Below are 24112 nucleotides of genomic sequence, written 5' to 3'. Positions count from 1 at the left end.
GGAAGCTGTTGAGAACTCTAGAAAGCCCAGTTCCAGACATATTGTAGGTGAGCAGGGTACCGTGTGGCAGGAATTGGCAGGCGGAGAGAGAGAGACAGGCAACCCCTAGGACTTGCAGATCTGTCCTCCTGCCCCATGAAACAGGCACCGGTGCGAGGCACTGTGTTCCTGGGCATGTTACAGCTTTTCCCTGGTGATGGGCAACTCTGTTGGGACTAAGCTTCTCCCTCCTCCCCCAAGAATCTCGTTGTCCTGAGTGATCAGAGGTGGTACCCTACACAGCCTTCAGGACTAAACAGCCAGAGCAATCCCAGAGCCACAGAAGGAACTCTTTATAAACCGTGGGTTTTTCCAGGGCTCCGTACCAACAAGTGTTTATAGCATTCATCACACACAGTGAAAACAACTTAAGTGTTGGCAAGACATCAGATTGCAGATGGCTTTATCTTTCATGGGTACTTCATAATTATAACCTAAAACTTCTTAAGACCCAGTCAGTCACATTCAAGCTTGCTTTCTCTAGCATCTAAAGTCTAGAAAAGATGAAAACAACCATTCGCCCAGGGCTGCACTAATTGGCTGTGGCATCCGGTGGTTTTATTACTCTGTAATAAGGTTACTTACGCTCTTTCGTGGGTTCTTTAATCACTACACACATGGACTCCCTTCTGTCTTTTACTGCATTTTGTCACTGGAGGTTGCCTGGAGATCTTGGAATGCCTTGTATAGGAGAAGATGCACATTCTGTCCTAATTGGGATTTCTGGGAGCTGGAAAGGCAACTGCTGAGATTGTTTACCTCTGGGGACTTAGTCTGCAGAGTCAACAGAAACGTGGCCTAGGAAAGTTTCCTTTTGGTTTGAAGGTAGCCTTGCCAGGGGCCTTCCCTTGCCAGAGGTCCTTGCCTAGGACATTGAACTACCAGTATGTCATTGCTGCTGCAAAAAACCTTGCAGACCTTGGGCACATAAGATCTCTTGCATTGCGCTGCGGAACTACCAACGGCAGTCAGACCAAGACGCAGAGGAATTTCCACATCCCTGGTCCTGAGCAATCTCGTAGGACAGTCACCATCTACATGGGGCGAGGTCCAGGTGTGGAAAGGGACGCACACAGACGTTGGGAGTCTTGGACCGGCAGGGCGCCAGGCGAGGGCGGAGGGGAGAGGGGCCTCCGGATGTGCGGACTCCCACCCAGCACTCTTTCTTCCGCAACACTCCGATCCCGTAGACTGGTGTGTTTTGGGGTGAGGTGGGGTGGGGTTATAGGACATTCTTTTCTCTGGGCATAAACTCCCATGTCCACCTAGTGATGTCCTGGCAGAAGAGGCCAGAATGTTATTTTCGAGGCAGAATCCCAGCCACAAATAGAATTGAATTAGCCGGAAGCCAAACAATGATTCCCAGATCTGCCCACAGTGCGGAGAGATGAGGTGATTTGTGTGTTTGGGTTGAGCAGTGTGGGCTTTACGTTTTTAGTGTGGTTTATCCACCGCCAGTCTTTTTCCAAAATTCAGCACCTTGAATAGTCCCTTACAAACAACAGTTCCCAAATATAGTGGCCCGCTGGCGAGCACCTTGAGGAAGGGCTGGCACCTGACCTTAGATGCAGGGGGCAGAAGGCAGAGGCGAGGCCCAGCCTGGCCAAAGTCTGTGTTTGGGGGACGAAGGTGGAGCCTGGACCCAGCGGGCCGGGAGCAGTAGAGACGGCAGCCTCCCTTGTGCCTAGAGACGCCACCCAGCACGTCCGCGCTGCCCCGCGCCTCATCTCTATGGCGGCCACTCGGCGGTCGCGGGCGCGGAGCAGCATGATCGCAGGAGGAGGCGCCGAGGTCGCGTCGGGGTCCCGAGAGGGCAGTCCCGGAGGGGCTGACTTTGCCCCGTCGGCCCTGGGGACCCGACAGCAGTGAGTGTCGCGCAGGGCAGGATGAGTGGCGCTGCCTGGAGTGCGCCCCAGGGTAGGGGACCGGGAGTGATGGGCCCCGGGGGGGGGGTCTCGGAAAATGGGGACAGCCTGGGGTGCGTGACGGAGGAAGCATGAAGGTTTGCCTTAGGAGAGCGTAAGCGGTGGAGGGGGTGGTGGCACGGAATCCCGAGGGGCCCCTTTGGGGACGATTAAGAGACATTTAATGGGGTTGACATCTGATGGGCTCGTGGGTCTCTGAACCTCTTGGGGAGGCCTTTTAAGGGTCTTGAACTTGAGGAGCAGGCCTGGGGAACGAGGGAGAGGGTGGGGAAGATCTGCTGGGCCACGGATGGGAAAGGCTAAGGGGACGAGGGTAGGGCTGTGGGAGCTCGAACTGGTGGGAGTGTAGGGTGACCAGAGGAGGGAGTGGGAGGCAGTGATGTGACCTGAAACGGATGCTTTGGAATCATTTAATGGGTTACTCGGTGAAGGAGTGAAAGACTGCGGGGAAAGGTAAGGATGAGAGGTAACTTGGAGGGGTGAGAGGGAGCAGGGGAGTCCAGAAAGATGAAGGGGATTCTAGGAAGAGAAGGCAAATGATGGGAGAGGGAGGACTTAAAAGGAAAGAGTAAATCTTAAAATATCCCTTAAGCAGAGCTTCTCTTTGGTGAGTTCCATTGTGAATAACCACTGTTAGTAGACAATCCTTGTTTCCACATAGTTTAAACGGAAAGTTTGGACTTATGTTTGGGACTAAGGGATCCTTGAACAAATACTTTGTTGTATTTTTGTAAGCGAAAACGTAGCATTTTTATGTGTCGGGTGTTGTTCTGAGTGCTTTACATGCATGCGCTTATTCTGTTTGTCTATGTTTTTCATTTTTTTAAAGCACAAAAATGTTAAGAGATTTGGGCTATGTGCACTTATTTATAACACTAATCATGCTTTTACACGTCTGTTACAAATCTGTAACATCTGAAACATACATTTAATTCGTAATACAGTTTAACTCAAGTTGCTTTGCATTTGATCATTTGTATAGCTGGGATGCTGTCTATGAGAGAGGACTGAACAATTTCCAAGAATATGGGGACAGAGGAGAAATTTGGTGAGTTACAAAGAATGGTGGAATTATGATCTGCAAGATCCTGTGTGTGTGAATCTTTATCTTTTAAGTGTATATCCCAGAGAAAGATGACCTGGAAATCTTGGCAGCCTTGAGCTGATTCTGGCTTTAGCGGGTAGATTTAAAGAACTTCTTACTTTTAATAGTCTAGATTTAAATTTGACGATGGTGTTATGAAATGACTTTTTTCCTGTAATTGTCCTTTTAAAATAAGCAATGCAGTTTTGAACCATTGATGCATACAAGTGTTTATGCTGATGCAGAGCAACATTAGTAATATACCAACCTGATTTATTCTTGGATGCATTTTTTTCCTAAATAATAGTAGAAATGAAGCTTAAGTGGTTACAAACATTACTATTACCATTTACTTTCAAAAAAGGCTAATTGAGCTTGTTGAATGATCTACTTAAGTGAAATATAGTTGTAACCTTTACTCTATATCCCTTTGTTGTTTGATTAACTGATTTCCTGTTTTTAATAGGTTTGGGGAAGAGAGTATGAATCGACTGATAAGGTGGATGCAGAAACAAAAGATTCCACTGGATGCTTCAGTGCTTGATATTGGAACTGGAAATGGTGTTTTCCTGGTTGAACTTGTTGGTACTTTTAGTATTCATGTGTTAGAGCTCAATTTTAAAATGCAATTTAAAAAGCTTGCAGGCGAGGATACTGACCAGCTAAATCTAAAGTAGTAAAGCAGGCATGCCACGTGCTTTGAGAAGTCATGTGGTTCGAAAGGGACTGCGTGGACTGTGAGAAGGAACTAAGTGAGAAGCCAGGGCACCTGAGTCCTGGTCTTGGTGCAGCCTTGACTCTGACCACGCTGCTTAATTTTTCTAGGCTTCAATTCTTTCCTGAAGATTTTGACTAGGCAATTTCTGTTGGTTTCTTGTAGCTCAAAACTCCAGAAGTCTTTGTGTATAAGTCGGAGATGACTTGTGTACTGAGTGTGGGTGGGGTGTATAGAGGGTGAGCATCTCAAGCAGTGGTGACAACAGTTAAAGGCACAGAGGTTTGCAGAGCCTAGCGGGTGCTGGGCCTGTGAATGGTCTGGGAGATGGAAGGGTAAAGTGTGTGTGCGGGGTGGACAGAGAGGAGGACTGAGTTAAAGGTAGGGGCCATATCATAGTATACCGTGCCCAAGAGCTTAGCTTTCACTTTTAGACTAAGGGGAGCAGTGAAAATGTGTCGGAGGAATGAGATTAGAAAAATTTGTAATAAACTTTTCTGAACCATTGAGGTATGGTATACATGTATTAAAGGGAACAAATCAAAAGACCGTGGCTCAGTGTGTTATCACAAAGGGAACGCAGCTGTGTCTCTATCACCCTGGTCAAGAAGTGGAATATTAGAGTCTCGAAGTTCGCTTGAACTCCTTATCAGTCCTCTCTAAATCACTCCCTTCTTCCTTTCTGAACGTGTAGTGGGGGTGTTAATATCACAGGTTCACTCGCCTGTTTGGAATATTTAAGTGGCAGGCCTCCCTGCGTGTTCTTTCTGGTGTCTTGCTCTGGGCATTCTGGGAGATTCACCGGTGGTGGTGCAGGTAGCAGCAGTTCATCCCTGTGGATTGCTGTCGGAGATTTCCTTTCTGCAGGGCTTATGTATTAGTTCTGCTGTTTGCCTGTAGATTCCTTTGGATCTTAGTAGTTTACTTGCAGAAGCTAATGATTTCTCCTTTGAGACTAATGGTTTAACTGTAGATTTAGATTTTTCTACGTGCCTATAAACATATATGCACCCTGTGAATAATGACAGTTTTTGTCATTCCTTTCAACCCTTTAGAACTTTTCCCCCTTTTCACCCTGGCTAGGACCTCCGGTAGAGTGTTGACAATGAACGGTGACGGAGGCATCCTTGTCTGTTGTTCCCCCTTCCGGAGGACACTTTCACTATTTTACTCTTAGGTATGATGTTAGCTTATGAGTTTGTTTTGTAGACAGCTCTGTTATTAGAGTAAGGAAGTTTCCTCCTGTTTCTGCTTTGGGGGTGTGTGTGTGTGTGTGAATGAATGTGTTTCCCATGAATCTTGTTTATCAAATTATTTCCTGTATCAATTGAGGTAATTATAAGAATCTTCTGCCCTGACTGGTGTAGTTCAGTGGATTGAGCACAGGTCTGTGAACCACACAACCTCGGTTCGATTCCCATTCAGGGCACATGCCTGGGTTGCAGGCCAGTTCCCAGTAGGGGACACACAAGAGGCAACCACACATTGATGTTTCCCTCTCTCCTTCCCTTCCCCTCTAAAGATAAATAAATAAAATATTTTTTTAAAAAGAATTTTCCTTTTAGTCTGTTCCTGTTTGTGACCTACATCTCCCATTTTTGGATGTTAAATACATTCCTGGAAAACCCAGTGTTTATATATTACCCAATTTATATAGAGAGATTCAGTGTGTTAATATTTTTAGGATTTTTGCAGCTTTGTGAGAAAGATTGTCCTGTAATTTTTCTTCCCGTTGTGTCCTTTATAAGTGTTGGTGTCAGGTTACGAGGGCATCATTAAAGGAGACTCTACTTTCTGATAGAGTTTGTTGGCAAATGGTGTTTTCTTTTACCATAAATGTTTGGTAGAATTCACAGGTGAAGCCACGTGTCTCCTGGGAAGTGTCGTTATTAAGTGAAGTGTGAGGTACATGTAGAAAAGTGAGCAGGTCAGCCGTGTGTAGCTTTTACAAAATGAACTCGTTTGTTGGACTCATCAGCCTGACCGGGGAAGGGATCACTGTGAACTGCGCGGAGGGCCCCTGTGCCCTTCCCTTGGGTTCCATCCCAGCGAAGCTCCATCCCGACCTCTGTCCTTGTACGGCAGGCGGTTTCTGACACCAGCTGTACTGGTTTCTTGTCGTGGCTTCAGTTTTTGTTTCTCTGGTGATGAGTGACGCCGAACACCGTGCACATGCTTATTCTCCATTTATGCATCTTTTCTGCTGCAATGTGGGTTCGAGTCTTTTGCCATTTTAAAATGGAGCTATCTGAGCCCTGGCTGGTGTAGCTCAGTGGATTGAGCGCGGGCCTGCGAAGCAAAGGGTCGCTGGTTCTATTCCCAGTCAGGGCACAGGCCAGGTCCCCAGTGGGGGACACATGAGAGGCAACCACACATTGATGTTTCTCTCCCTCTCTATCTCCTTCCCGTCCCCTCTCTCTAAAAATAAATAAATAAAATATTAAAAAATAAAATGGGGCTATTTGTTTAGTTTGTTAAGGTTTGAGAATTCTTTATGTGTTCTGGATATAAGTTCTTTGTCAGGTAAGTGATTTGTAAATGTTTTCTCCCAATTTTTTGGCTTGTTTTTTTTTTTGTTCTCAACAGTCTCTTCTGAAGAGCAGAAGTTCTTTACAAAAAAAAAAAAAAAGATTTATTTATTTATTTATTTTTAGATAAAGGGGAAGTGAGGGAAAAAGAGAGGGAGAGAAACATCAGTGTGTAATTGCATCTCATAAGTCCCCCCCACCCCCTGGGGGACCTGGCTGGCAACCTAGGCATGTGCCCTGACTGGGAATCGAACTGGTGACCCTTTGATTTGCAGGCTGGTGCTCAATCCACTGACCTACACCAGCCAGGGCTAGAGCTTCTTGATTTTGATGAAATCAAATTTATTAATTTTTCTCATGGATTTTGCTTCCATACAGGTTTTGTCATATGGATAGTTGTCATATTAAACAGCTCTGTCTACACCAAGGTCACATAGGCCTTCTTGTCTATTTTCTCCTAAAAGTTAGAGTTTTCCCTTTACATTTAGATCTGTGGTTTGTTTGTGTTAATTTTTTTAAAAGGTTTTATTTACTCATTTTTAGAGGGAGGAGAAGAGAAGGAGAGAGAGGGAGAGAAACATCAATGTGTGGTTGCCTCTCATGTGTCCCCTGCTGGGAACTGGCTTGCAACACAGACATGTGCCCCGACTGGGAATTGAACTGCGGTTGTTTGGTTTGCAGGCCTGCACTCAATCCACTGAGCTACACCAGCCAGGGCTTGAGTTAACTTTTGTTTAAGATTTGAGATACTGGTTGAGGTCCGTCCTTCCCCCCCTTCCTTCCTTCCTTCCTTCCTTCCTTCCTTCCCTCCTTCCTTCCTTCCTTCCTTCCTTCCTTCCTTCCTTCCTTCCTTTTTTTTTGCATTTGAATGTCAAATTGTTTTCACCTGTCATTTGTTGAAGAGATTATTCTTTCTCCATTACATTGAGTTTTGTCTGTTTTTGACTCAGTATAAATGGTATCATGATATTGTTGTGGAAGTATTTTTTCCCATCTGGCTGCTTTTGCTGAGCGTGGATTTGCTGTATGTACGCTAGATTGCTTCAGTATAGTGTATCCATGTACTGTATGAAAATAGCCATAGTCTACTTCTTTATTTAGTCATTCACTCATTCACTCTCCTGTTGATGGACATGAGGCCTGTCTCCAGTCCTGTGTTGTTACGAATACCACCAGTTTTCCGAAGTGGCCCTGCTGGGTCATGTCCCCGGCAGGCAGTATGCGGGCGTGCCAGTCACGCCATGTGGTCTTGTGGGACCCCTGGCCTTGTCGGTCTGTGCAGTTGCAGTGACTTTGGTAGGTGCGTAGCAGTATCTCATGGTGTTATTCTCATTTCCCTGGTGAGTCACTGTCTCAGGCATATTTTTGTGTGTTTTTTGGCTGTTTGCTTCTTTTTTGTGCAATGCTTATTTAAGTTTTTTCTCCAAATAACAATTGGGTTGCCTGTTTTTTTCTTACTGATTTGTAGGTGTTCTTCATATTTCTGTATATGTGACCTTTGTATTGCAAATTTCTTTATCTAATCTGTGGTTTGCCTTTTCACTTGTGCGATACTATTTTTGGATGAACAACAGAGGTTCTTCAATTTTACTAAAGCTTAATATGTACTGTTTTAAGCTCCGACTGCTGTGGCTCAGTGGATTGAGTGCTTGCCCTGTAGACCGAAAGGTTGCTGGTTCAACTCCCAGTCAGGGCACATGCCTGCGTTGCAGGCCAGGTCCCCAGTCGGGGCTGTGCAAGGGGCAACTGATCTGTTTCCCTCCCTCTCTCTTTCTCTCCCTTCCTTTCTGTCTAAAAATAAATAAAATCTTAAATGAAATAAAATGATTAGTGATTTTTGAATACCATATAGTAAATCTTTGCTTCCCCAGAGTCACAAATATATTTTCCTGTGTGTTCTAGAATCTTTTTTGTTTTCCTTTTCACAGAAAAGGAAACCAGCGTAAACCGATCAGTTGTTTGCCTTGCGAGGTGGAGGTCCATGTTTATTTTTTCCCGAGAATATCGAGGTCACCCAGCACCACTGATTGAATGAAATGTTCCCCGTTTCCCGCACTGCACCTCTGTCCTGTGTCACGTGGTGTGTGTCCAAGTCTCTGTCTGGGTCCTTCGGGTCTGTTAGCCTTTATTTACTTACTCACATTTATCCGTCTGTCCTCACCTGAGGATGTTTGTTGACTTTAGAGGGAAAGGCCGGGAGGGAGCCGAGCCATCCCGCCCGGGCTGTCTGAGTGACTTTCTGGGAATTATTTTAGAGGAGGTTTCTTGGCAAGGAATTTTCTGAGCATTTCTTCAGCTGAGAATGTCTTTATTTTGCCTTCATTCCTAAGGGATGTTTTTGCAGAATATAGAATTCTTAATTCTTCCAGTATGTTAAAAATGTCGTATCTCTTCTTTCTGACCTCCATGGATTCTGATGAGAATCCTGCAGTCATTGGAATCGTTGTGTTCCTGTAAGCAGCGTGGCATTTTTTGGATGCTTTCAAGATTCTTTCTGTCTTAGTTTTTACAAGTTTGCCTATGACGTGCTGCTGCTTGGGTTTCTTGGGGCTTGCCCTATTTGGGGTTCCCCGGGCTTTTTGAATCTGAGAACACTTTTGATGTGTAGATGTGCTGTGTGATTTTGGACTGGCATTTTTCTTTCATTATCTTTGGCTTTCATTTTTTATGGCTTATTGTCACTCATCAGTCTTATTTATCATCGATCTCCCGAAGGCAGTTTCTGCCCCCCACTCTTATCCTTGGATAAGCTTTTGAGATTTTTCTGTTTTTAGTTTTCATCAGTTATATTAAAATATACTGGTTTTCTTTGTTTACATTATGCCTTAGGTTTATAGAACGTACTGAATTTTTGGCATGGGGTCCATTGTTGATATTGGAAAATGCTTAGCAATATACCATTTTCTCTTCTGCCAGTCTCATTTTCTCTCCCTTGAAGGTTCCTATCATATATATGTTAGATATTATACTTTGTGCTATTTTATGTCTTTTTTGTTCTTTCCTGTTTTTAATTTTCTATCCTTTTGTCATTGTATGCTTAACAGGTATTCTGACATTTTTTCCAACTGACTAATTTTTTGTGTGTCTAATTTGCTATCAAGTTCACCCTCAGTTTATTAAATTAATCATTGCATTTTTAATTTGTTACTTGTTTGCTTTTTTTGCTACAGTTTTCAATGATCTGGCAGCATTCTCCAAATTGTTAATATTTATTTTAATTGTTTCAAAATCTGTTTCTTACCTTCTTTTATTTATGTCTTTTGTTGGTCTTTTTCTAATGTCAGTTTTTCCCCTTGGTTTTGGTCATTTATAGTATCCTTGAATGTCTGTTTATTTCTCACTGAGTGCCAGAAACTGAACGTGAAATTTGTTGGAGATATTTTGAGGCTTTGGATGATTGTTGTAAAACCCTAAGACATCTGTTCATGGTTTTTACAAGCTCTGCTGGAAGAGTTAGCAGGCACGGGATGAGAGCGAGTCGGTCAGAGTCAATTCTCAGAATCGTTTGCTGTTCTAGATGATGGAGGAGGCGTTGAGGGGAACGGCGGGGAAATGAAGACCTCAGAGCGAATGGAGGGAGACAGCTGAAAGAATAGGAAGTCGGCATCAGAGGAGGACATTAGATTTTAAGATTAAAAACAATCAAAGGAAGCAAAATGCTCTGTGGAAATAATTGGTATGCACTTGAGTTTAGATTAGAAATCAGTCACTCAGGATTGAAAAGTCTGGGTAAGTCTTGATGGGTGGTGTTGGAGTAGGTTAAATTTTGAAGGAGGTAATCATTTAGTAAATTGTGAAGAGCAGAAACAATTTCAGGCTTCTCTGTACTTTGCAGCTTCTTTTCGTCAAACGTCCTTTGACGTGGCTGTTAGCTTGATTGGTCTGAGAATGTTCAGCATAGTCAGGTGGTGGAGGTGGAGTCAGAAGCCACCACCCTTTTGCCAGGGTGCCAGGCTCCTGTGGACGGGCTCAGAGGGCAGGTCAGCCGCCGGCCCTCCCGCTTCCGTCTCAGAGCTCGTAGCCCAGCGAGCGTTCTCCGCCTCTTTGGCCCCGCCTCACAGGTGTTTTGTAAAGATCTATGGAGACGTATGAACTAGTGCAAAAACAAAAAATACTATGCACATGTAATCACAGGCCGTTGGAGAGTTCTGTAACGTGTAATTACACTGAGTGAACATTTAACATCAAGAACTTATGTCATATACGTTGATTGAATTTATTCATATAACGTGTTAAGTAAAATTTATGACACATTTATGTGTGAATTACAGCATCTCAACGTCAAAAGTTAATGCCACATTTTTCTGCTCGAGGGCAGAAATATTATACATACAAGTATTCTCATTATCTTTGAGAAAATGAATTTCCTTTTGAAAAGGAAATCAGATATTATAAAAGCAAATGAATTGTCACATTCTATAAATTTAAAGTTTTACTTTCTATTTGGATTCTACAATAAAATTTAAACATTGTAGATTATTAGACGGTATATGTTACTTGATCCATTGAGAATAAATAAAATGGCCCTAGTCCTGAGAGAACGTTATAATTTGTGGGTGAAACAGTGTATTACAACTTTTTAAAACTGAAGCATAAAACTCCTTCTCTGTCTCTAGGCAAAGCTTGGTTTCTCTGATATTACTGGAATTGATTACTCTCCCCCTGCAATACAGCTGTCTGGGAGTGTCATAGAGCAAGAAGGCTTCTCTGACATTAAGCTGAAGGTAACTATTACTTACATTACTGTAACTTATTTGTATTTCTAATAAAAGTTATAAAATGGAGATGTTTCTAGAGTATGTTAACCATAAACAATCTAAAATGGGACATTTTTAAGAATGTGTAGTCTGGTCAGCTTGGGAAGTGATTTTCTTCCTTGAGTGCAGGTTTACTCATCCCCCCTCTTCCCCCTGGTGTTTGCAAACACACACCAGTAACACCTAACTTTGCAGTGACCAGATCCAAACGTTGTTGGTACGTAAAGTGGGAAATGCCACCAGAAGCTGCTTAGTTTGTTTTGTGATCTGTAGGGAGATGAGGTCTCATTTGTATTTCTAGCTTAGGCATCTCCTCTGAGCTCTAGAGTTATATACAAACTGTATTTTACAATTCATTAGCATAGTTAATAGTCTCTCAATTAGTCCAAAGTGATACTCTTTTTTTTTTTTTGTGAGAGCTTTGTTTTAATTAATTAATTAATTTTTTTTTAATTTATTTATTTTTAAAGATTTTATTTATTTATCTTTAGAGGGGAAGGGAAGGAGAGAGAGAGAGAAACATCAATGTATGGTTGCCTTTTGTGCGTCCCCTGCTGGGAACTGGCCTGCAGGGAACCTGCCTGCAACCCTGGCATGTGCCCTGACTGGGAATTGAACCGCAATTGTCTGGTTCGCAGGCCCGCGCTCAATCCACTGAGCTACACCAGCCAGGGCCTTAATTTATTTTTAAAATATATTTTATTGATTATGCTATTACATTTGTCTTGTTTTCTCCCCTTTATTCCCCTCTGCCCTCCACCCCCCTCCCACCAGCATTCCCTCCCTTTTAGTTCATGTCCATGGGTCATACATATAAGTTCTTCGGCTTCTACATTTCCCATACTATTCTTAACCTCCCCCTGTCTATTTTCTACCTACCATTTATGCTACTTATTCTTTGTACCTTTTCCCCATTCTCTCCCCCTCTTATTCCCCCCACTGATAACCCTCCATGTGCTCTCCATTTCTATGATTCTGTTCCTGTTCTAGTTGTTTGCTTAGTCTGTTTTTGTTTTAGGTGTGGTTGTTAATAACTGTGAGTTTGCTGTCCTTTCACTGTTCATATTTTTTATCTTCTTTTTCTTAGGTAAGCCCCTTTAACATTTCATATAATAAGGGCTTGATGATGATGAACTCTTTGAACTTGACCTTAATCTGAGAAGCACTTTATCTGCCCTTCCATTCTAAATGAGAACTTTGCTGGACAGAGCAATCTTGGATGGAGGTCTTTGGATTTCATGACTTGGAATACTTCTTTCCAGCCCCTTCTTGCCTGTAAGGTCTCTTTTGAGAAATCAGCTGACAGTCTTATGGGAACTCCTTTGTAGGTAACTGTCTCCTTTTCTCTTGCTGCTTTTAAGATTCTCTCCTTATCTTTTATTTTGGGTAATATAATTATGGTGTGCTTTGGTGTGTTCCTTCTTGGGTCCAGCTTCTTTGGGACTCTCTGAGCTTCCTGGAAGTCTATTTCCTTTGCCAGATTGGGAACGTTCGCCATTATTTTTTCAAATAAGTTTTCAATTTCTTGCTCTTCCTCTTCTTTTTCTGATACCCCTCTGATTCGGATATTGAAACATTTAAAGATGTCCCGGAGGTTCCTAAGCCTCTCCTAATTTTTTAGAATTCTTCTTTCTTCATTGTGTTCTGCTTGAATGTTTCTTTCTTCCTTCTGGTCCACACTGTTGATTTGAGTCCTGGTTTTCTTCCTGCCACTGTTGGTTCCCTGTACATTTCCTTTATTTCACATAGTGTAGCCTTCATTTTTTCATCTAATTTGCAACCATACTCAACCAATTCTGTGTGCATCCTGATTAGCAGTGTTTTGGACTCTGCATCTGATAAATTGGCTATCTCTTCATCACTTAGTTGTATTTTTTCTGGTGGAGCTTTGATCTGTTCTTTCATCTGGGCCATTTATTTTTGTCTCTTCTTCTCACCTGTTACATAGTAAGGGGCAGAGCCTTAGGTATTCACCAGGGTGGGGCAGCCCACGTGGCTGCGTTGTGACCCTGTATGTCGGGGAGCAGTCTGAGAGGGAACAGTGCCGCTTGCTCCACTCTCTGCCGGATTTCAGTCACTTCCTCTTCTACCCACAAGCAAAGTGGGCCTTTCTGGTGCTGACTCCTGGGTGGGCGGGGTTGTGTATGTTCTAGGACCCTGTGGGTCTCTCCAATGAACTCTTGTGCGAGACTGGGAGTTTCTCCCGCTGGCGCTCAACCCGCACAGGTGTTTTCAGTCAGAGGTTTGAGGCTTTATTTCCCCGCACTGAAACTTTGGGTAGGGCAGTCTGTCTTGCTCCCCCAGTTGTTCCTCCTGGTTTATCTGCACATGAATGTGGGACCGCAGTCCACCACCTCACCTGCCAGCTGCAGCCTTGCCCACCCTAGTCCTCTCTGCCCTGTTGCCTGTCCCCGCCCCGCCTACTGGTCTGGTTGAATGTTTCTTCTTTAACTCCTAGGTTGTCGAACTTCCATACAGTTCGATTTTCTGGCAGTTCTGGTTGTTTTTTGTTTTGAAATTTGTTGTCCTTCTTTTGGTTGTGCGAGGAGACACAGTGTGTCTACCTATGCCTCCATCTCGGCTGGCAGTTGTCCTAAAGTGACACTCTTGCCTTCTTCCTTTAACCCGCATCCCCCCACTCCCCTTCCAGTCTCTCCGATGATACCACCATTCATTTCCCAGTTGCACTAACCCAAAACCCAAGGAGCCATCCTTGATTCCTCTCTTTTCTTTGAATTCTATGTCCAATTTGGTTGGTTTTATCCTCAGAGCAAATCAGGAATGCAGTCATTCCTTGGCGTTTCTAACGCTCCCCCGCAAACCTGAGCCACCATCTTTTCTTGCCAAGACAACTGTAGCAGCCACTCAAAGGGCCTCCCTGTTGCTCCCCCTCCAGCCACCCAGCGAGTGTCACCACAGGGCAGCCCCAGGAGTGATCCTTACTATGCAAATCAGCTCTGGGACTTCCGTGTTCAGCCTCCGGGGGCTTCCCCTTTTGCTCAGAATGGAAGCTGGGCCCCACCCAGCCTCCCAGAGCTCTCTTCCCTCTTTGTCAGCAAGGCTGCATGCAGGCGTTTCTGCTTCTGTCTGCACGTGGGGGGTCTCACCTTTGTCCTCCCACCCTTACGCCGGGTGCTCTCTGCCAAGAGGAGTTGCTGAGACCTTCCTTGGCTTGTTTGGCTCCTGTTCATCGCTGAAATAAATCCCTGCTGGACTATTTAGAGAGGCCTGAGCTGACCGCCTTTTCTGATACGTTTCTCGTCCCAGCCGTTCACCGTCTTCGTTATTGTTTTTATTTTCTTCATAGCACTTTATCTGAAGTCACTTGTTTAGCTTGTTTATTATTTGCCTTTCCCTTTAGAAAATACAAGATATGTTCTTCTGCAATGAACTTTGTCTTTTGATTGCTGTTGTATTCCTAGGGCCTACAAAGTTCCTGCATTTAATAGGTGTCTATGAAGTACTTGTTGAATAAATGTGTAATTTCATGCAGGCATTTAGGACAGGAAGATCTTCAAACTTAGCTCCTGAGAGTGGTAGTCATTACGTTGCCTCAGGTACAGTGACTGCTTGGGAGTGAGGGGGAGGGCGCTGTTCCAATGTGTGGAAACATAAGGTCCACCTTTTTAAGTCAATAGGGAGTTCTAGATAATACACTATTTATGATGACTTGATTAAGTTTGTATGAATAATCATTGGCTCCTTGCATAATTACCTTTTCAAAGTAGCTTTTTAGAATTAAAAAAAGTTGCGTATTGGCAAATCATTTCGAGTATTTTATGAAATTGGGTGCCCCACTATGTCAAGTGCGTACAATGTCAGTGGTCATTGGACATGGACGAGAGGCTGATGTTTGACTTCCAAGTTCTAAAGTGAGCCATATTCATGAAGTTACCCAATTGCAGCTTACACAGCTGTTTAATTGCTTAAGCTTTAGGCCATTCATTCCTTTTGTTTTTAAGATTTTATTTATTTATTTTTAGAGAGGGGGATGGGAGGGAGAAAAGGAGGGAGAGAAACATCAGTGTGTGGTTGCCTCTCACATGGCCCCCACTGGACCTGGCCTGCAACCCAGGCATGTGCCCTGACTGGGAATCAAACTGGCAACGCTTTGATTCACAGGCCGGCACTCAATCCACTAAGCCACCCAGCCAGGGCTAGGCCACTCATTCTATTAGTTGCTTTGTAAGCTGCTGAGTCAAGGCAAGAGACTTTTATTTTCCTGTCTACTTTAGGCCACACAGCTTGTAATCTTAGCTAACAGTCATCTTATTCCTAGTGACCTGTTTGAGTTCCAGACAATTTTTGTTATTTTTAAGAACATGCAAATACTCTACTTACCAGCAGAAATAATGGCAAGCTCTGCTCTGTGCTGGCGTTACTAGGCAGTGCACCTGGCTTTGATTTGTTTCCAAATTTGGAATGTCCAGGAAATGCTGTCAGTCTCTTTTACTAATCTTAGCTTTAATGATCTTGGAATGAAGCACATAAAAGTTAGCTATAAAGTTGAAAATATGTTTATTACATGTAAAATGCCATCATAATGAATGGGTACTTTTATCTATAACTTGTTACAGATTGTCACTTAAATTAGGTAAAGATTGTGTGTTAATTGTTCTCACATATGCATTGATTTTTAATATAGGTGGAAGACTTTCTGAATCTCTCCCCAGAGCTGTCTGGATTTCACGTTTGTATCGACAAAGGGACTTTCGATGCCATAAGCCTTAATCCTGATAATGCAGTTGAGAAGAGGAAGCAGTATGTGAACTCTCTCTCCAGGGTGTTGAAAGTGAAAGGCTTTTTTCTAATAACCTCATGTAATTGGACCAAGGAAGAGTTGCTGAATGAATTCAGTGAAGGTAATTGGCTGCATGTTGTTTTAAATGTGCACTTACCTCAGGGTTTATGCTCCTAAGTAGGTTTTTTTCCTTTGGCATTATAGTGTTATACTTTCCTATTTGTGGGAATTAGCTACTTTTCTTCTCTGTTAATAATCTTGGTATTACTTTTAACTGCATATGCAAAGCACAAAGAAGTAATATTGGTTGAGATCCAGAGTCCTTTTTAAACATTTCCAAGAAATCCTGGCAGTTAAGTACTAAAATTTATGAGCCTATAAAAATTAAGTTCTTTAGTTAAGCTATATAATCTGTTACTTAGAGAATCAAACGAAGAAGTCACATATATTGTGCTTCTGACTTAAGTGAACCGACACACTGGTGGTACTTGGGAATAATGCAAATGGAAGTAGTATTTTTTTAAAGTCTCACATGATGAGAGCTTTAGTTTTACAGATACTTTATGTGTCTCTTTAGCAGTCATTCAGATACTTAGGGCTTGTCCTGCTGTTTCCAGTGTGTATGGGACGATTGTGTCGAACAGTACACAGGAATGAAGTGGGAGCTTGGCAGTAGAAATACCGCCTGTTCATTCTTGAGGAAATCTCTACCTTTCTCGAGATTTTTGGTGCCAAGACAGGATCCTTTTTCCCCAAAGTAGAACAGGTGCTGTGTCTACTAAGTGGAGGTTTTATGAGAATTGAGGATTGATAATACGTACACAAACATTTTGAGTTCTTTGGCAAACCACTCCTTGCATGTTTCAGGGAACCTTTTACCTGCCAGCTTATTCATGCAGTCAGTGCACGGGCATTTCTGGGAAAGTCTCAGAGTGTTTATAACTGGTGTTTGCTTGTTTAATCCGTAGAGTCTTTCAGATTGGAATTAAGTGTTTTAAAGGAATGAGAGGAATGTCCAGGACCGAGTGTTAACAGTTGGTATGGTTCTCGATCTGTGGTTCAGATCTGAACCTCAGTTGTCGCAGGCTAATGGGAAGTGACTGTGTAACTGCATCTCCTGCGCTGTATCTCAGAGCTTGTATTCTTGGTGAGGAGGGACGAGGTGGTAGAACACCCAACACACGCCCTTTGTTTGCACCAGCGGCTCAGGCAGGCTCTGGAGTGTGAAGGCTGATGTGTTTGAGGCCTGGAACGTGAGCCTGTGGCTTCCTTACTGTTGCCTCCGGGGCACAAGAATTACATGTGATTTATTGTGTCTTATTTCATGTCGTCGATTTTATTATCTTCCATGTTAAATTTGTTTCCTTTAGAACTGTCGAGGCCCCGTATCAATGGCCGTTCCCTCTTCCTGAAGCCTGACAGTTTTAATACATGCTCAGAGTTACACTGTGTAAAAGCAAGGTCCTTTCCTGGTCTTTAAATACAGGTGTTCCCATTTTCCCCTGCAACCACCAGACAAAAACATATTTGTCTGTTTCTCATAATGAGGAACAGACTTCAGCCTGGTACGGAGAGCTTAAAGACGTGTCTGGGTCTGAGAACCACTGACTGAGTGTTTCAACTCATGTTCAGTTTCAGAGTTGAATAAGGAACTGAAGTAAGCGAAATGTTACAACAGGAACTTGGAAAGAAATGGTTACATGCAATTGAAGACATTTGTAGGCAGGCCTCTCTTAGAAGATGGTTTTGGGTGTCAGATGAGGACACTAACAGAATTCACGGCCGCGCCTCTCTGCTGGGGCTGTTGTCACTCGCTCCCTAGGACAGGCTTCCTGAGTCCCTTTTGCACAGAATAAACCCAGCTTCACTGATCTTGAAGGCACTTTCTTTATAAGTGTTCATAAAGCTGTGAAAATGAATCTCGCGTTTTCCCTTCATAGCCCTATTTATATAAACATTTGGTGTGTTCACTTATTTTGGTGAGGACCTCTTGAAACATTTGCTAGATATTAGGATGTTCTCACTTGAGTCCAAGGAACTTGTCTTTCTTAGAACTACTGAATTAAATAACAAAAACAAAACAAACCTCAAACATACTTCTTACAAAAGTAATCTGGATTCATTTTGAAAAAATTGGAAAATATTAATCTCAACATATATGCATGTAGATTAAAATCATCCATCATCTGTCTCTGGATTATAACCACTCTTAGTATTGTGGTGTATTATCTTTGAAATATAGGAACTTCAGTTCTGTAAGGTTAGTCCCGGGAGTTCAAGGAGCAGTCCTGGAAAATTCACAGCTCTATTTTCTCTTGAAAATTTTTATTATGAAATACTTTAAGCATAGGTAAAATTTCAGAAATAAATATGGGTGTGTACCAATGTATATACCAAGTGTTAAAATATATAATGTTACCAAAGGGCCTGTCCTTTGGAAAAGTTTTCTATGATTAATTTTTAAGGCATATTTTAATATTTAGTTATTTATTAAGGTTTGCTGAAGTTTGATGAGAATATGAATTTCACCCTGGCTGGTGTAGCTCAGTGGATTGAGCGCGGGCCTGTGAACCAAAGGATCGCAGTTCAATTCCCAGTCAGGGCACATGCCTGGGTTGCAGGTCAGTTCCCAGCAGGGGATGCACAAGAGGCAACTATACATTAATATTTCTCTCCCTCTCTCCTTCCCTTCCCCTCTAAAGATAAAAAAAAAAGAATATGAATTTGAATGTGTAATGAAACAAAATATAAAACACCAGTTGATACAATAATATATATGCCCCTTTTAATATTTTTTCTGTGTCAGTTTTCATTTCATTTTATAGTTCAGGAAAGTGCCACATTATCTTACTCCGGTCTTTGCAGAATCACTGCGAGTTAGATGGGGCACTGGTGTCTGGAACCCCCGTGCACAGAAACTGAGGGTCCTGGTTAAGGTCATTGGACCAGCATGTTTTCCGCTTAGTAGGTGGGAGAGCTGGGACTTGAACCCAGGATTTTGAAATGCAAGTTATTTATTTCCTTAAAGAAACCGCACTGTGCTGCTTTGAAAGTTATTAGTTCCTTGGCAGACCCTTTATCAGTTCAGTTTGGGTCTTGTTCTAAAAAAAAAAAAAAAAAAAAGACAAACTTTTTTGTGGTAAAATACAGAGGTGGGAAAAAGTAGGTTAATAATAACAGTAAATAATGCATTAAGAAGTAATAATACAAAAGTAAGCACCGTGTTTCACGTGCTCACAGCTGCAGCCCTACTTGGCCCACGCGCACATGTAACGTAAGATGCAGCATTAACTGTTTTTAAGTGCGCGGCTCAGCGGCATCAAGCGCGCCAACGGTGCTGTACAAACCCTCACTGCTGTCCCACTCCAGAACTTTTCATCTTACAGACTCATCTGTAGTTCCACGTTACTTAGCCCTTCTGTGTTAAGTTTTCTGTATGTGCGATGCAGATCAGATTGCGTTACTACCTGTGAAGCTCTCAGAACGGTGCCTGGCACAGGGTGGGAACTCAACACCTGCTAGCTGCTTCCTGCAAACAGGTGAGGTAGGCTCAAGGAGATGCAGAGCTGAAGGGACGATAAATGGGAAGCGGAGGAGAGGGGAATGGAGAAGAAGGGCCTGTTTTCTGTGATTCGTGTGTGGTCTTGCCTGTTCCCCGTCTGTCAAAGTGTTTCGGGGCGTGCACACACACGACATGCATGTGCGGTAGGAACAGAAGGTCGTGGACTGGAGTGCGGTCACCATTCAGTGTTTGCGATCACATGGCTTTATAAAGGACTTGAAGATGCGCTGTTGGCTGTGGCACTGAACTCCTACTTAGAGTGTTTGGATTTTGTCTCACAGGATTGGAACTTGTCGAAGAGTTGCCAACACCCAAGTTCAGCTTCGGAGGCCGACCTGGAAGCAGTGTAGCAGCATTGGTTTTCCAGAAAATGCGAGACTTTTCATTGGACAAATCCGGTTAGCTTTTTTTAAAGGAGCTCCGTGTCAGAGTGAACCTGACACTGAAAGTGCAAGTGCAAGTACATGCGTAGCAAGCGCACCGGATGCACATGTCGGACGGAAGCAGAGACCATGAGTGTGGACGTGGGTGGGTTTTAGAGACAGACCGAGAATAGTTTTACATGCTCTTTTGTATTTGAATGTAAGTATTTTTTCTTTTTGATTAAAAACAATTTTCTGTACCTGATGAACAGTTAAAAACTTTAAAGCAGTAAATGAATTCTCAGAAAGCATGTATTCTTGACTTTTGTGCCTTGGTAAAATTGAATTGAATATAACTTTTTATTGGGTCGACCAAACTATTCCAGGGCCAGAATAATAAGCAAAACAGCTTTTTTAATGTTTTAGTAGAGTGTTTATGAAATATAATAAGCCTACTATTTTTGGTGGAATGGTGGCTATTTAAAAAAAGTATTTAATATCTGAGAAAATCCTCTAGCTTTCATGTAGAAAGTTAAACAAAATCAGGTAAATATATATCAGTTGCCTAGAAATATTAAGTGAGCGTGTATTTTGTGGCTGATGGTGTTTTGCACACTGAGGGATGAAGAAGAAGTGGAAGGAAAGGCAGCCCAGAGACACTGCTGCGAGCTAGCCTTGGGCCATCTCGGTGGACCTCCCGGTGGTGCCTGGCAGGGATTCCCGACTCTGGTTTCTGCACGCCAGACAGCCAGGGCAGGGTGGGGACGGGGCTCTTCCTGGGGCCGGCTCAGAAACCAGGAGCCCGTGCTGCCTCCCAGGCTCTAAGCCTCTGCCTCCGGGTGTTGACAGTTCAGTGGGGGAAGGGGGACTGGTCCTCAGCAAATGCGAGTCCAGAAGTCAGGCAGTCGAGTTTAGGAGCTCTGCGGCTCCTTGGGACAGGCTGATCTGGGGCTGAGACTGAGAGTCACCCTCCATTACTCTCCACGGTCCCCCTGCTTGTGTTTAGAGACTTGCCTAATCAGGAACTGCATTGCACCCTGCCTCTGGGCAAGGCGGTGTGAGCTGACTTACACCGCAGGTTTGCGTGAGCCCTGAGGGACGCAGGGAGGAGGCCTTCCGGTTAGGGGCTGTGTAGTAGATAGTTTATTATTAGGGTTTTTTAAAAGATAAGGTATGTTAATATTTAACGCTGTTTTTTTATTTGGGCTAGTATTTTATTATTGGAGTCACCATGTGAGGTTTTTAAAAAAGTGACATGATATTTGATGGTTTTTAGCTTTTAGGCCTGTTGGGTTACAGAATGGAGAGAATTTTTGTTTGTTTGGCGAATGTTAACTCCAGTGGTAAGTCTAGCATTGCAACCTTTAAATTTTTTTTTTAGTTTCTTCCCAGACTTGGGACAGGGGCCGGTGGTTTGATTTAGAGCAGATTTAATCAACCACTCAGGTGACCACCTGCCTTGCACTAGGATCACTGAAGACACCTACGTAAACTTTAAATACTTACCACTGTTTGAAAAGCTTTAACTTTTGACATTTGGACAGTGAGCGATGAAAGTGCATGTTATTAGCCTTAGAAAGAGTGTTTCGGTTTTACCAACTGTGAAGCACACAGTGTTTGCTTTATCGAGGAGGTCTGCTCCTCGTTGTTTTCTCGCATTGCTCTTCCTTAACTTCTAATACGAGAGCAGTGTGTCAGCACTTTCTCGGAGGTTTGACTGTTAGATACGTGCTGTTCTAAAGCCGCAACCTAACGAAGTGGACTTTCTGTGTGACCAGAATGAGACGTGGGGTTCGATTCACCAGGAGCTCGGACGGGGCTTTGTTGAAAGGCCCCTGGAGTCCCTGTCGTGGGGGTGTGTTTGCTCCTTTTGCAGAGATGAAGGATCGTGGGGGCGGCAGAGTCGTGGGGCTGTTGACAAGGTCAGGAAAAGGGCGCCGTCATCTCTCATGGCGCAAACCTGCAGGAAGTCGGCCTTGCAGAGGCTGAAGTCAGAATGAGCGGAAGGTCCAGACACGCTGACAGTAAATCGGCATTTTCACATAGTACCACGCTGTGGAATCCAAGCCGGTGGAGGTCGCCAAGTTACTGAAACAAGTCATCAGTACATTACTGTCACACTTGGTTTTGTTAAGTCACGGGACTGTGGCAAACTGGGAAGGAAATGATGCCGTTGTAAAGAGAACAGGGAATTACGTAGTGCGCGCTGTTTTCTCTGTGTGGAAAGTTGGAATTGTAATTTGATTTCATCAAAAGACACTCTTATTTTGGGGAAACTTGTTTGAAATGCAGACGAGATTTCTCTACAGAGCCTGCGCAGAATTTTTGCTTTTAATTATGATGTTATTGCCGCATAACAGGCCACTTCTGTGTGGAGGGAGCGCGCGCAGGCCTGAAGGGGTTTGAGGCCTGAATGGGCAGTCGCACCAATTAACAGACGGAGCATTTTCAGAACATTCTGTTGTAAGCCAGGTGCACAAGTTGGAGTTGCTTTGGGGGGCTGGCATTTATGTGTGTGAGAACCAAACCTGACACTACTCTGGGCACCTTGGCCAAAACCATTTCAGAATGAGCCCAACTACCCTCGAAGATTTTACTTATTTATTTTTAGAGAGGAAGGGAAGGAGAGAAATATCAATGTATGGTTGCCTTTCATGAGTCCCCTGCTGGGAACTGGCCTGCAACCCAGGCATGTGCCCTGCCTGGGAATCAAACTGTGATTGTGTGGTTTGCAGACCCGCACTCAATCCACTGAGCTACACCAGCCAGGGCTGCTCTCGAATGATTTTTTTACCCCCTTTGTGGTGGCAGCGAGGTGCCCTTTCTTCATCAGGGATGTGCACGCAGTTTTCTGTTTTGGGAGGAGGGAGGGAGGTAAACACACACAGAAGATTTTCAGTCATCACAGGAATGATGTGTCTCAGTTCACGAACTTTTTATCTGTGAGTTTCTGTAAGTGGTGCTGTCATGCACTTCGCACGTGGGCCCCGCTGAGTCACACTCATCCACGGTACAGTGGAAACCTTAGTCTTTCAGGAACCTGTCTTTGTGACCAAGTTTTCTATGGCTCTGGAGTAATTTTCCTTAAGTTGACATGTCAAGAAATACGAGTATCCCTACTTATGCTCGTAGATTTTGATCCATGTTCTCTCAAGTGGTTTTATTTTATATATTGGTGTGTGCATGTTTGTGTCTGGTAGCTTACAATGAAAAAGCACAAAATCTGGAAAGGCAGCCGCTCTCCAGGCCCGCGTCCCGCCCAGGGAGGGTGTGCTGCGCCGCGCCGGCACTGCGCACTAGGTAGAGGGCGTGTGCTCCGGAGACGGCCTCCCGCTTGAGAGCAGAAGTGGCTCCCGTCCCACAGTGTCATCTCGGCTGGTTGTGTGCGAGGGTGTGGATGAGCCCTGAGGCCCAGTGCCCTTCCCTGGAGGGGGCCTGCCTGTCACCGAGAGCTTGATTGTGGGTGACAAGGAGCGTGACAGGTGGAAGGACAAGTGCATAGTGGGGAAGAAGGTGGGGAAAGCCTTGTCATTTCTCTTTGTTAACCAGGAAACAGAGATGTCCTTAGAAGAAGGGGGAGCATGTGAGCATGTTGTATTAACAGTTAATTCGAGAAAATTAATGCAAATTTATTCTTCATACACACCATGCAATTTGTTAGAAAAGTAAAAGAATAGTTTGAAATTCTTTGGTCAGTTAATGGATTCTTATGTTAGAGGCATAGAAATGAAACTCAACATCAAGCGGACAAATACTCAGCCCCACAGGCTATATAAATGCTGAATAAAGCCAGTTCTACAATGGAACTCTGAAAAGCGAGGGGTAGGAAGCCTAATGAATGATTGAATATGACCTTAGCAAAATCCCTGGAGTGTTGTTGAAAGATTATTCATTTCCAGCTTAGATGTCAAGATGGGCTCCAGTCACCAGAAAAAAAAGAGAGCTTGAATCGGTACGTACCGGGCTTTAAAAATCTTTACAACACCGTGCGGTAGGCCGAATCGTTAACAGGGCTTCTCGGACTGGATTTTGAGCTGTTACTCTGTGGACCTGTAGTTGAGGCTCGAGGAAACCAAGCAGAAAAAACGGGAGTAGTTCCCAAGACACGAATGTGTCAGTGTCCTGCTTTTACGGAGAAGAACGTCAACAGCGGAGAGGCCGAGGCTGGCAAGGGTGCCGTTTGCCCCGCTGGTACCGTGTTAAGAAAGACAGCGGTTTTGTGTCTTTCCCGCGGTTGTGTCTCCACGAGTCTACAGAGCAACGGCCTCGTTTGTCAGAGGAAGATAGAAAAAAACAAAACCTACTTTTCCTTCTTTTTACATGGCCTGTTCTGAAGAATTGGCAAATTTCCCTATGTTCTATTTTTAAATGCGTTATTACTGCATCCGGGAATGGTAAG

General features: G+C 43.7%; 2 protein-coding genes across 6 annotated transcripts in view; both read left to right on the top strand.

Annotated features, from left to right (window-relative positions):
- Positions 1-1758: 1758 nt before the first annotated feature.
- Positions 1759-20024, top strand: EEF1AKMT2 (EEF1A lysine methyltransferase 2). 5 transcript variants are annotated; one of them, XM_053668556.1, is made up of 8 exons: positions 1759-1904; positions 2947-3012; positions 3515-3629; positions 10908-11015; positions 15694-15910; positions 18285-18410; positions 19239-19328; positions 19633-20024. In XM_053668556.1, exons 1-8 carry the CDS (start codon positions 1771-1773, stop codon positions 19752-19754), a joined length of 978 nt encoding a protein of 325 aa, XP_053524531.1. In that variant the 5' UTR covers positions 1759-1770; the 3' UTR covers positions 19755-20024. The 5 variants fall into 5 exon arrangements, with proteins under 5 accessions (XP_053524531.1, XP_053524532.1, XP_037014979.2 ...); XM_053668558.1 differs by having other exon boundaries at positions 1867-1956; positions 3515-3633; XM_053668557.1 differs by lacking the exon at positions 19239-19328.
- Positions 19871-24112, top strand: part of FAM53B (family with sequence similarity 53 member B) — a 110394-nt gene continuing 106152 nt past the window's right edge. The window contains exon 1 of the mRNA XM_053668554.1: positions 19871-19933. The gene's annotated coding sequence lies outside the window, so the exon portion shown is untranslated. The remainder of the gene's footprint in view (positions 19934-24112) is intronic.

This window comes from Artibeus jamaicensis, unplaced genomic scaffold (assembly GCF_021234435.1).
Source record: "Artibeus jamaicensis isolate MK-2021 breed Jamaican fruit bat unplaced genomic scaffold, CSHL_Jam_final contig_490, whole genome shotgun sequence".
In the NCBI taxonomy this organism is placed as follows: Eukaryota; Metazoa; Chordata; class Mammalia; order Chiroptera; family Phyllostomidae; genus Artibeus; species Artibeus jamaicensis.
This window is presented reverse-complemented; position numbering and strand designations above follow the sequence as displayed.